This window comes from Talpa europaea (assembly GCF_964194135.1).
Source record: "Talpa europaea genome assembly, chromosome: 13".
In the NCBI taxonomy this organism is placed as follows: Eukaryota; Metazoa; Chordata; class Mammalia; order Eulipotyphla; family Talpidae; genus Talpa; species Talpa europaea.
The window spans coordinates 67,688,680-67,702,109 of record NC_140080.1 but is presented as its reverse complement, the minus strand read 5'-3'; the positions used below and the strand labels follow the sequence as shown (position 1 = coordinate 67,702,109).

The following is a 13,430-nucleotide window of genomic DNA, read 5'->3' as shown; positions in this document are numbered from 1 at the left end:
TATAACTATGTTTGGAGAATGAGTGGAGGGGCAGTGATATGTAAATCCTCAGTGACCATGATAGGGAGTTGGACAAGGGAATCGCAGAACTTGAAATATGGTGATAAGTACCAGCATAAACTGCTAGAGAAGTCGAACTATATTGCTTTTGAAGAATGAAAATGGATTTGACATAGAACTTTTAATTTTTATTATAAGCCATTAAGTATTATGTCCACATTTAGGGAAAACATTTTTCAAAATTATGCCATACTAATATAAAAAAATTAATTTAAGTCCTTTCCTTATAATTTTCTCCATTTCACTGGTGAAGAAAATATAAAGTGACTTCTGTTACCTCAAGTTCATGTAGGATTTAGTAATAAAAATTAATGATTGTCCACTTCCCTTGTAAATAAACCTTTTGTTAACCTTTTAAAAAAAGAATACAATGAGAAAGCGCCTAAAGGAGCTTCTAGGGCTTAGAAGAAGTTCATCAAATACCTTGTTCTCCTCTCCTCAGCAATCACTTTTCACTCCCTTCACTAGGATAAATTTATTGATGAGTAGTGTTGAGGAAATTTTTCTGGAATTGAATTCTGAAAGTTTAGATGTAATCTTTGTTAGCTAAATATCTTTTGGGCAATTCATTTAATGTTTATTCATCTCAGGTGTCTCACTTGATAAAAATATGCTGACATGTTTAATCCCAAGTGCTTTGTAAACTTTACTTATATATGATTTAAATATAAATTTAAATATTGAAAATAAGTAGCAATTGGTTTGTTTAGAGTCAATCTGGGTAAGAGAAAAGCTATGTGCAATGTCAGATCAGAGACAATTGTAGGCATATATATATATATATACACTCACAAATACTGCTCCCCAGAATGGGTAGCCTGCTTTAAATGAAGAAAAAGTCTTCCTTAAATTCTGAAATATTGAGCACAGAGAAGATAATTGTTCCAAAACAAAGGCATACCAAGCCAATCAGAATTTGTGTTACCTGTAAAAAAATGCATGCATTTTGTGGAATAAGAAGATTTGTTCCCAAGAGCATGTCAATTTCCTCCTAATTGAAGCCAAATGTGAGAAGTCACTTTGGTGTCTTAGGCAGCATTCAACTGTGATATTTCCTGTATCCCCTAGCCATGCTAAGAATTGATACAGGTATAACCTAATGCAGGAATGGTCTGTATTTCTCGTTTTGTTTTGTTTCACATAGTCATGAGGACAGTCAAAATTATTTTTTCCATTTAAGTAAATGAACATAAAGATTATAAATCCTTCATAGTGAGATGCTACATTAATCCGCCAACTGACTGGAGTTGGCAGATACTATTTGCCATCTCTTTCCTAGTCTTCAATGGGAAATGCTTCTCATCCAACAGGACCCAGTTTTTCTCTCCTCTTGACTCCAAGTAGGGAAACGGTGTTGAAAATAGTGAAATACTATTTTTAGAGTCAGTTCTTACTATAGTTGAGATTGGAGGAGGCTCACTTACCCCCAGGAATTCTAGCTCCTTCTGCAAAAATGTCAGTCACGTGTGGTGTGGCGGAGAAGAGGTGGTCTTCTGAGTCTGAAAGTTCAGTTTCAGGCACGCTGAAGTTGAAACAGAAATTCATGAGAAAATTCTCTAACTCCCTATGCAATGTTCTCAGCTGACACAAAGGGAAGTTTCGATTTGTTTTTTCAAAGCAATTCTAGTTGAAAATTTCGTTGTAATGAATAAGGAACTCTGAAACTCAGAGGTTCAAGTTAATGACCAGGATCAAACTAATCAGTGATTAGATGGAGAAAATGGAGGCAAACCATGCCAGGATTTATTCCTAATTGAGAGCCAGGCTTATTACCAGATTCTTTCCCATCAATCTGTGCTGATAAGTAAAAATAAAAACAAACACATATATATATACACCTATGCATCAATCAGTCTTTTTAACGTGAAAGTGTATCTGAATCTGTTTTGTCAGTGACACAGCCGATTTCAGGTGCACACAGGAATGACTTTCAAGGACTGATTGACTCGATTCCTGTTTTCATCCAAAGAGGAAGCTAACTGGAGATGTTGTCCCTTCTAAAGGTTTGGGACATTCTTAATGTGTTGCAATGATATTCAGTGCAATATTCATTCTTAAAGCTTGGTATTTTATGTCTTCTAAAACCTTTAAATGTAAAGTCTTCCCATGTATTAATCTTTGGTATTAAAAGAAAATTCAAGTAAAAAAAAATTAATGATTGTTCCTTGTTGGGATAGAACTCCGATGACTGCATGGGTATCTCATTTGCTTCTCTCATAATCCTTTTTTATTTCATACTTTGTAAGTGATTTTGAGGAATGTTGCCAAGGCATAAGTAACTCCTCTTTAATTTTCTTTAGATACAGAATGAAACTTACTGCCAGTGCACTTTAACATAATTTCCCTCATAAATGAAGGGAAGTGGTTATTATATAGGAAGTTGGGTTCTGTGTAATACGTTTCTGTGCTTTCTGTCTGGTAAAATGCTGTCAGTCTTTAGCAGAAGCAAGACTAAAACAAACGGAAACTTTGTTTTTTTTTAAGATTTATTTTATTTATACAAGGACCAGGGTATAGGCCAGATGTGCGGGAGGGTGAGAGGATTCACCAGAGACAGAGCGGGGACTTTGTTGCCCAGTACCTTAATGTATTTCTCTTAGTAATAAAGGAAAATGGTTGCAATAAAGGAAGTTGGGTTTTGTATTATAAGTTCCAATTGTTTTTGTTTCTAAAAATGTCTTTGTCTTTAATGATAAGCATTAGTAATATGAAGCTAACCTTGTCATATAAGAGAAATGTTAATACTTGTTGAATCAAATATCAGTTTTTTGCTGTTCTTCTTGAGAGCACATGGAAAGTGTCACTAAAAAACACAATCAATATTATGACTTTTTTTCTTGGTCATAAATAATCTATATCCTAATGTATTTAAAGTAAAACAAATGTAAATTATATCATTACATATAGATGATTCACCAATAGACTGGACAATAACAATGTTGCTTATAGATTAGAAATGTTTAAAATAATACAGTAAGTGAATAGTATATTTGAAAATTCTGAACTATGTTATTTTATCTTTTTTATTTGAATGCATTTATTATTATTTGACCATGATTCAACTAGTTAGAAAAATATGGAAAATAGTCAGAAGACAAAGCCTTAGCACATTTCTGCTTTTCTCTCTGTCAAGACTGGCACACAACCTTTTAACCGTGCAATGCTTTTCAATGTGGGCTTTAAAGAGGCCATGAAAGACAGTATATGGGACTGTGTGATATTCCATGATGTGGATCATCTACCCGAAAATGACCGAAATTATTATGGATGTGGAGAAATGCCTCGTCATTTTGCAGCAAAGCTGGATAAATACATGTATATGTAAGTAACATGCAATCTTCCTGATAGGTACACTATACTTGCAAAACCATATATTAGAAATGTCAGCAGCATTATGTTTCTGGATCCGAGAGGCCTCAAGAGCATAAATAGTATCTTCTTTAACTCCAGCCTGCCCTCTCAGGGAGCCAGGGTATAGAGTTGCTTGTCCACCTACATATATCCTCATGCAGAAGTTTAAGTGTGGAGTGCTAGAAAAGAGAGCCTGTTTATAAAAAAAAATAAATAATAAAAATATCTCATTTAAAAAAAAAAAAAAAAAGAGAGCCTGATTTCTACAGTCAAGCAAATGTGGATTTAACTTCTGGCTTTAACACTTAGCAGTTATCTTAGGACTTGTATCCTGAATGTTGCTTTCCTTCTTAGAATAATAGAGCTGTCATGGGCTGCTGTGAGGTCACATGTGGGAGGCTGTCCCAGGTAGGCGTGAGAATATGCTGGCTCTCCCCCAGTGATGTTTCAGTGCAGTGAGGGCCCTCTCTCTTGCAGTGTATCATCTTCAGCTGTGAATTCTTGGCTTGCCCTTAGTAAGAAAATTTTTCATTCTCAGACTGCGAGATACTTGGAAAGGTAAACAGTCATTGGAGCTGTGATAGTAGCTTAACTTGACATTAAAGTACACAGGTCTAATCTAGAAAAATGACCACAGTTTTCATTGATAATGGAAATGGACAGAAGATAATATAGTCTGGAGTGGGGAATGTTGCCTCCACCACAGTTTTATATGCTGCCTGACCTACAGAGCAGAGAGAGGCGCAAAATCTCAAATTAGTGCCCAACAGGAAAAGAATGCCTTTTTGGTTTTTATTGGCCATCATTATTAGAAGGCCCTTTTATTGGCCATCATCATTACCTGGTGTTACCTTGGGGAAGGTTGTCCAGGTTCAGTTTCTTGTTCTTAGCAGTTCTAGAAACTTACATGTCGTTTGCCTACTAGAATAAAATTTGATTTAGGGTAACTGGTTTTCACTAAAAAATAGCATAAAGCTCATGCAAACTAAGAATTATAAATTAATATTTTACTTTAAAATAGTTTTTAGTGAATAAAATATTCATATCCATCTAGACTAATCCCTATGGTTTCTTGAAAGTTTAATTGGAAGTAGAATGTAGCTTAGGGAGAATAGCAGCCAGTCAGGCAGTGGACCGTACTGTGCATAGAGTCTGGCCATGGGGTGCAGTCTTATGAAAACTACAGTACCCTATAGGGATGCCCCCCACACTGATGGCAGCTGACCTGAAAGCTCTGGTCCCCAGATTAGTGTCTTTCTTGCTTGGACATGTTCAGATAGCCTCAGATAAACACTTCTAGACTTTTGCTTATTGAACTTTTGTTTTCTATTATTTAGTTTCTCTATTATACCTTTATTTTATCTAATCTTTTTCCATTTTGGGTATACTATAATCATTAATTTCTAGAACAGTAAGTGGAATGAAAGTGCTTGTTAATATATACATGCCAATAAGCACAGAGACTTTTATCCATATCCTACTATCTATGGATCCCTGGTCTCTCCCAAACTGCTGTCCCAGGTAGGAATCATCCAGCTGGTGTGCCATGAACCCTAACTGGCATCATTACCAGAATGCTCATTTCCCACATGTGAGCCTTGTGAATGAATCTCCAGGGACACTCTGTTTTTTTTTTTTTTGGAGTCAGTGTTGCTGTTAGCTCTCTTGGGGTGCACTTGGCTCATGATGGAACCAAAATTACTTTCTCCTGCAACACCAGAGTTTCATATGGGAGCAATTGCTCCCATCTTCTGTAGCCACACAAGAGCCCAGCTGTCAAACAGCACTCTTTCCCCAAAGGGATTTAAGTGATAGTCCAACTCCAGCTGTGAAATCTGCTTTCCCTTTTCCCTGAGGCAACTTTGTTATAGTCCTGCCAGACTTCCCTCTGCTTGGTTTTCCCTCTGCTTGGTGCTGAGTGGGCTCATGTTTTCTCTGCTGGCCTACCACGTTGGCCTGATGCTTTTAGGGGCTCTTGTACCCCACTCCCCAAATGCACATTTGGGACCAAGGAATTTATTCAGGAATGGATGTGAACACCTTCACTGGAAAATTTCCTTGGAGCATAAGTTAGGCAAAGATATGAAAAATCACAAATTAAAAAATGTCATTTCTCAATGAAAGACAAATGTATGATCTCACTTATCTGAAAAAATGATTAACTCATAGATCCAGAGAACAGGTTGGTGGTTGGCAGAGTGGGGGATGTAGAAAGGTACAAACTTTTAGTTGTGAGATAAATAAATCCTGGGGATGTAGTGCACAGCAGGGTGACTGCAGTGAACAGTGCTTTAGCGTGTATTTGAAAGTTTCCAAGGGCGTAGATTGTAAACACTGTCATGACAAGAGATAAAATGATATTTTTTCCTTTTGTCTTTTACTGAGGTAATTTTGGTTTACATCACTGTATTTCAGAAGTATAGGCTCCCCCTTGAGGTGCAGTTACCATAGTGCACTCACCCCCAAAGCATTTCTGCAGTCTACCACCACAGCCCATGTGCCTCCTCCCCACTTAAGTTTCACCCCTCAAGAAAGTAAATTTTAACTATGTGTGGTGATAGATGTTACTTAAATTTATTGTGGTAATTATGTACATGAATATATACATATAGAAAATATGTTGTACATTTAAAACTAATACAAAGCTACATGTCAGAAATCTCAGTAAAAAACCCCAGTAGTTTTTCTGAATATTAGTGAATTTAAAAATACTTGCTAATAGCCATAAGCATTTTGAGAGTATTAGGCAAAAAAGATAAGATCTTATAGAAATAGGCAATTAGTCATTGCAAAATTAAATACTAGGCATATTTGCTAATTTTCATTTATCCTGGCTTACGTAATAATACACTTATAATTACGCTCAATTAATTTAGGAAATTGTATTTACAATATTTAGCATTGCTTTGATAGCGATTGATGTATTTGATCAAGTTTATTTTTGGTGTGAAAATACAGTTTTTGAACACTGGGTTTTGAGTTTTGTAAAATAATAACATATTTAATTTCAAAAACCACAAGTGTTCTATGTTATATTGTGTTTAACATGACCATTTTAGATATACTTGCTTCACTAGAACATAAAAAAAGTTTGTTGGTATACTTTATGTTGCCCAGATATGATTTAATCAACAATTGTATATATTAAAAATAGGGATATATTTTGCAAAGCACATAAAAGACTGAAAACTTGATTTCATGTGACAGTTATGATTTCATTTTTAGAAGTGCATGCTATATTCTGCTTTCTTTTCAGTCTTCCATATAAAGAGTTTTTTGGTGGAGTAAGTGGACTGACAGTGGAACAGTTTAGAAAGATCAATGGTTTTCCTAATGCCTTCTGGGGATGGGGAGGAGAAGATGATGACCTTTGGAATAGGTATGTTGAGGTATCAATTACTTAATAATAGATTTCCTTTCTTTTAGGTACATTGTACTTTTCCAAGAAGAGATTCTTTGGGATAAAAAAATTTTGAGGCCTCTAAATCCCATTTTCTGTTTCACCCCTTTTTTGTTGAGTATTTTCTGAAATTATTGATAGCACATATAGTAGACTTTTTGTTTTCATTTTGAATTGAACTTGTGTAGTCTATATTTATGTCATATTTTATTTCTTTATATTTTCAATTCCATCTGTTGTGTTGTAGAGTTCACTATGCAGGATATAATGTAACAAGACCAGAGGGAGACTTGGGAAAATACAAGTCTATTCCTCATCACCATCGAGGTGAAGTCCAGTTCTTAGGACGGTAAGTTGTCATCTTCCAATACCAAGGTTTTAAAATTATTTAATGTATGAAAGATTTAAAAAATGCACTGCAACCAAAAAAGCCTTCTGAGGGGAATTTTCTCATTTTCTTTATAGAAGTAAAGCATTTTGTGCTTGTGCATGCATGCACATACATTTTATATGTTTTATCAAAGACCTAACTATATAGAAAGTGTTTACTTAACATAAAACACACTATGTTTTATCTCTTAAGGATGTCTAAGTAGTAAGAATGCAAAATAATTGTCTTAGGTGGCTTTTAAGACGAGTAAAAAATGCTAATTTAAAATAATGGTTTGGAAAGATTTTTAATTATACATGAGAACCAAACTTTGTAAGAGCTTTAAATACTTTAGGAATGAATTTGAACATATTCTTAATCAGTTTTCCTTTTTGAACATGTTTCTGTACTTTTCATTTTTTTCTCTAACACTGTAGGTATAAATTACTAAGATACTCAAAAGAGCGCCAGTACATCGATGGTTTGAACAATTTAATATGTACGCCAAAAATACTGGTTGATAGGTTGTATACAAATATATCTGTAAATCTCATGCCAGAGTTAGCTCCAATCGAAGACTATTAAAGAAGTAGCTCTCATGGCAAGATAGACCAAGTGCTGGATCATAAACTCGTAGTGCACTCTTAATGGAGGTCAGTGAATGGATGTGTCACAGTGCCCTGTTCTGTGAGAAGGATACACCTAGCAGTCCTCAGTGCTCATGGTGTGGGACTATGCGCAGCCCACCTTCTTCCACTCATTCTCTATTCTGAGACACTCCCATGGCGAGCACTGCAGACCCCAGATGTCATTGCTTAAAAGACTGAAGTTAAGAGAGCACCCAACAAAGAGAAAATTTTTATACTCAAATCTAATTTAATTGAAGAGAATGCTTTATTTCCGTTTAAATATATTTTGTACATATGTGATGTAAATTAATGTGTTCAAATTGTTGAAAAATAAGGTGTGTTGCAGATTTGCATGTAATTGGTTATGCCTTTATTGGACTTTTATAGGCATTTTTTATTTGCATGGAAAAAAAGAAATTGTAATTTATGTTACTAAACAAAGGTTAATCCTTGTGTGAGATGAAGGAACTGTCAATAATTGACAGCCAACTAATACAGTAAACTGTTATACTAGTTTTGAGCTTTAGACCTTCAGCCTTTTGTATGGAAGAAGTCACAGCTCTCTTAGGGTTTTAAAGGGTAAGAAGAAAAGGCTTAAATAACTTTTCTTCCTTGCCAGGATTACCTATTTTTTTCCTTGCTTGCAATCTCATCAGATTTTGCTAAATCACAACCATATTGTTTATGCATATTGCATGAGTATTGGCAAGAAAATCTTTAAAGTTGTGATGTGACATGATATAATGGACCTCTTTATGTCTTTCATGATGTACCTCTGGTGTAAATGTCAGGGATTTTGTGCCTCGAAAAATATTCCCAAGGTTTTTTGTGTTTGTATGCTGTTTTTTTTTTTTTTTAATTCATAGCAAATAGCACTTTTATTATTTCTAGTTCAGAAAGCCAAAAAAATCCAAACAATTTTTTTAAAAGATGAGCTCTGGAAAACCCATTAGTACCTACAATATACAAATGAATTATACTATTAGATAAATATTCTATTTTTATGAAGATAAATGGTAGATAAAAACAAATTTAAGTTTAATTCTCAGACTTATATTGATAGAAATTTTAAGTTTAGAAGGAATCCTTTAATTTCACCCAATTTTATTCAGACTATTTTTTTCATTTTTATTACATCTCTGGTATTAAAATTTCCTCACTAAAAGCATAACAATAGAATTATATTGAAATACATAATCAGTTATTTAAATGCATTGATGTTATAAGACACTGCTCTGAAAACAGTTCTTACTACCTGATATCAAGTATATTATTTTATTTTATATTATTAAGTATATTATTTGATTCTTGACCTCGGGTTTTAAGTTTAATATTCAAGTGTTATTTTCTTTGGCAGTATTGATAACACAAATGAATGTGAACCAAGCTAGAATAATTGAAATTCTTTAACTTTGAGAAAACTGACAGCTTTCTGTTATGATACCAAGCAGAATTTTTCCATGTATATTTCTTAGACATATTTTCAAAATAATAGACTTATTTTCATTTTTGCTGGTACTCAATGAAAAATCAGACCTAAAATGTAAGAGATTTTTTACTTAATCTATGTATCTGTTCATTTTATGTGTCTCATAACCATTGTAATTATTTTTTCATTTATGAAAGAAAGTAGATTGAGGATGTTGACAGTTAGTTGTTGATCACTAGAGAAGATTGTAAGGGCATAGAAGCATAATTATCCCAATAAGATTAAATATTTTAGTTGTGGGAAAAATGAGGGCTGTTTCTGAATCTTATTAGGAAAACACATTTGTGAGAAGATAGAATGTTTTTAATTTTCATATATTACAGTTTCAGGAGAACTCAGTACCTCTATCATATGCCTTATTTTATTTGAGTAAGGCTAATAGTAATTTTTGTTTTAGGAATTTTTTGGTTTTGGATGAATATTTTACTTTTTCTTTTTTAAGTTTTTAATGTGGTATGTCTCCTGTGAAAACCATCTTACTACTTTTGTTTTTGGTTATACTTTTTAAGTACATGCCTAAAATTCATTTTTGCCTATAGTGGCTTTTATATGTTTCCATAAAAGAGCACTTTGCCCAGTTATGATCATAAATCTCCATGAAAATTAGCAAAGGCATTGCAAATGCAAACTTTTCTTTACAGTTATGTTTGTTAGATTTAATAGGAAACATATATCAATTGCTTACTATGAGTCAGAAGCAATGCTAGATATATCTACAGAAAAAGTATTATTTCATTTCTAAACAAATCAAGTCAAGCAAGTTGAAACCTTTTTAAAATTATGCTGACATCTGATAACTTATTTCTTGTATTTTTCAGTCTTAAAGTCAAGAAACATATACATGTGTATGTAGAGTTATTATAAGGTCCCTGTGGCACTACTGGGAAAGTTATTTAGTGCCTTTCAACTAGAAAAAATAGTAATGATTAATGGGCCTGTTTGTAGAAAAGAAAAGGGAAAAGTATAGATGTTTGCTATAACATAATTCACAGTGGAGCGAGGTATTGAAATGCTAGCCAAAATTAGGGTTTAATGAGTATTTTTCTAATCTAAATTTAAATTTCTTTTTGTATTTTGTGTCAAGGTGTTCAGTAAGATAACCTTATTTACAATATTATGTAAATACAAAATTATATGTTAAAAATTTGCTTATACTCCTTTCCCAGTCAAAATATTGATACCCATTTTAAAACAAAATGGGAAAAATATCTAATATAATATTCTCCTACTTTTGGAGGCTCCCTACAAGAAAAAGGTGTTGCATGATTTTATTTGGCCTTTGCTAGTCCCTGTTTTATTTTTTTTACATGCTTTTCAGACAAATATTAATATTCTAGATTTATTACCTTGTATTTGAAGGTATACCTATTGAGAGAACTAAAATGGTAATTGTGTTGTATATGAGAACGAAGTATACCTAAGTTTATTTTATTTATTTAGATCCGAAAGGCTTCTACATAAATGCACTGAAATACATGCTAGTAATTTCTTGTACTCTCATTTTTTTTTTTTTGCTTCTCATGGAAATGTTTGTACTTTTTTATCATTGTCTTTTATGAAATATAATGTTCTAAAGACTTTGTGTGATGATGTAATTATTTTTTTCTCAGAACCTTTTTTTGGGTTATCTTGGATTTTCGTAATGTTTGTTTTCCTAAATTTCAAGTGAATTGCTTATAAATAATTGCCCTTGGATTGCAACATCAGCATAAAGTGATCACAGTTTTTCAATAGTTTCAGTTAAATACATTTAAAGATCATAGCTTTTATCCTAAAAGGACATGGTAATTCCCTTATTGTTTTTCAGGTATCACGTAATAGTGAAGATTTAAAGCAAACAGACAAATTTCAGAAATACCTAGGGGCTAGATTTGTATTTGAGACTAGATTGTGAGATCATGACCATTATCAGTTTATTTCTGAATGAATTCTAAGTAGCAATCTTTATGCATAGTTTGGTTTATTGTCACTATGTATCACAAATAAAGCCAATCATTAAATCATAAATCATTTAGTCATTTAAATCATGCAAAGTCATACAAATGAATGGACTTAGTTTATCCCAAGTTTCCACATACGGACATGTATCAACATGTCCTGGCATGAAACATGCTGACTTGGCTTAATGGTTGTGTGTGTGTGTGTGTGTGTGTGTGTGTGTGTGTGTGTGTGTGTGTGTAAGAGAGAGAGAGAGACTTCAGAAAAGATATTGCTATATCACTCAAAACTCTTGAAATATTATCATTAAAAGAAAAATACGTGGGTTGACAAAACATGCCTCTTTCTCAACATAGTCCTAGAACATTTTTTGATATACCTGAGTTCCATTGCTAATTTAATCTTCCAAGTTCCATAAATTGAAATCTGTGTTCTGGAGACTCTCTGAGAAGTCTCAGGCATTACCTGCCTTCAAGGAGTTTACCATCTTCTGCATGTAAAGCTGACATAGTGGAAACAACTGAAACTCGCATACTATCAAATGCCATGCTCAATTGTGCCTTCCACAGGTAATTTGTTTTTTTATTTTGCTAATTCAGTTAGACCAGTAAAGCCTCTTTGTAGGAGCAGTTTTTCTCCAGACCCAGAATATTTCTCACCTGTAAACAAGGATTATTGAGATAATTGCTCTTCTACAACAGATCTTGGAGGATTTGCAATTAGTTTTCAGGAAAGTGTAAGGTGAAGGCATTATTAGCACATTGCCCAATATCCTGAGCAAAAAGGGATCAGATTATGCTAGCTGTAGAGTAACAACATCTTCTTTGTGCGAATTTTCCTGTATCATGTTTATATGCATATTTTTTATTTTATATATTTTTTACATCATTCTTCATTTTTATACAATGTATGCTTTCTCATCTCGGTTATAGACTTGGTGAAATTCTCACCATCCATTAACACATGTACCGTCACCATAGTCCCTTGTGCTCTTCCCACCCTGTTTTGATCCTACTGCCCTCTCCTCCCCTGTAGAATGGTTTATAGTTGCTCATTGATTTTGATATTTATTATAATTACTTTTTTTTCCTGATCCCTTCTTTGAATCCTCTATATTCCTCCTAAAAGTGAAACCATCCGGTATTTTTCTTTTTCTTTCTGGCTTATTTCACTGAGCATGACTGGATCATATTTAAAGAATGTTATTGCATTCTTTAATTATATAAGGACATGAAATCAGTGATTATCCTGTACTTCATTGTATATGTAAATAATTAGTAAACTTGGCAAAGGAACATGATTAAAATTTGGCAGTAGTAGTCTTGACAATGCAGCAAATGGCAACTAGCCTATCACTTGAGGGTTGTACAGTTTTAGTAAATGACATGGAAAGCACCTATTATAAAACTTAGCTCATGGAAGGCACTGCCAGTATTACAACTGAAGAAGTTAAATGTCCAGCATGGATGTTAAGGCCTACTTTTTTCCTTCTACCTTGACTTTTGGGTTTGACTTTATCTAACCTATCCTTTTCTCAGGTCCCACAAAAGATCCTGCTTCCTCTACCTTCCACTTCCTCCCTGTGATCAGTAACTCACTTTCTGGTATTGCCAAGTACAGTGTTTATGATGATGGAAAAGTTCTCTGATGGGGCTGTCCAATATAGTAGTCACTAGGTACATGTAACTATTAAGCATTTTGTGTAAATAGTGTAAGGAACTGGGTTTTTAATGTTAAATTTTAAATAGCCACATATAGCAGGTGATCTTGTGTACTTGCAAAGTACTTGACTACAAGTATACCCTAGGCATATGCAGGAGATTCCAGCTCATAATTCTTACCTCCTGACCCAAATTACCAATTTATTGCTCATCTCCACCTGCTTGTCCACAGAAACATGAAATTTACCATGTCCTAAGCTGACTTTATCACTTCCCCCTTAAAAGCCAAAATTTCCTCCTTGTTTCACCATACTTCACAACTCAAAGACAAATCTGTGCATCTTCCTTTTTCTCCTCTGTACAGTCAACATTAACTCTACCTGTTAAGTCTCCAATCCATTTGGTCCTTTGTTTCCATAACTACCTGCATCTCCCCCAGTCTTTTTTTACATAAGGTTGTGTTGTCTTCTTTAAATCCACTTTCTGGATTTGTACTGCCACAGAAATTGTGTCTTTGGAAATATTACTTTGC

At 33.8% G+C, this 13,430-nt stretch overlaps 1 protein-coding gene across 2 annotated transcripts in view; it reads left to right on the top strand.

The window, feature by feature from the left end:
• B4GALT6 (beta-1,4-galactosyltransferase 6) overlaps positions 1-7,766 on the top strand; it is a gene marked incomplete at both ends in the record, with an annotated part of 62,834 nt that extends 55,068 nt beyond the window's left edge. For both annotated transcript variants that reach the window (XM_084252381.1, XM_084252380.1), the window contains 4 exons: positions 3,194-3,381; positions 6,668-6,790; positions 7,059-7,160; positions 7,619-7,766. In XM_084252381.1, the coding sequence (XP_084108507.1) occupies positions 3,194-3,381; positions 6,668-6,790; positions 7,059-7,160; positions 7,619-7,766 (561 nt within the window). The remainder of the gene's footprint in view (positions 1-3,193; positions 3,382-6,667; positions 6,791-7,058; positions 7,161-7,618) is intronic.
• Between the last annotated feature and the right edge of the window lie 5,664 nt (positions 7,767-13,430).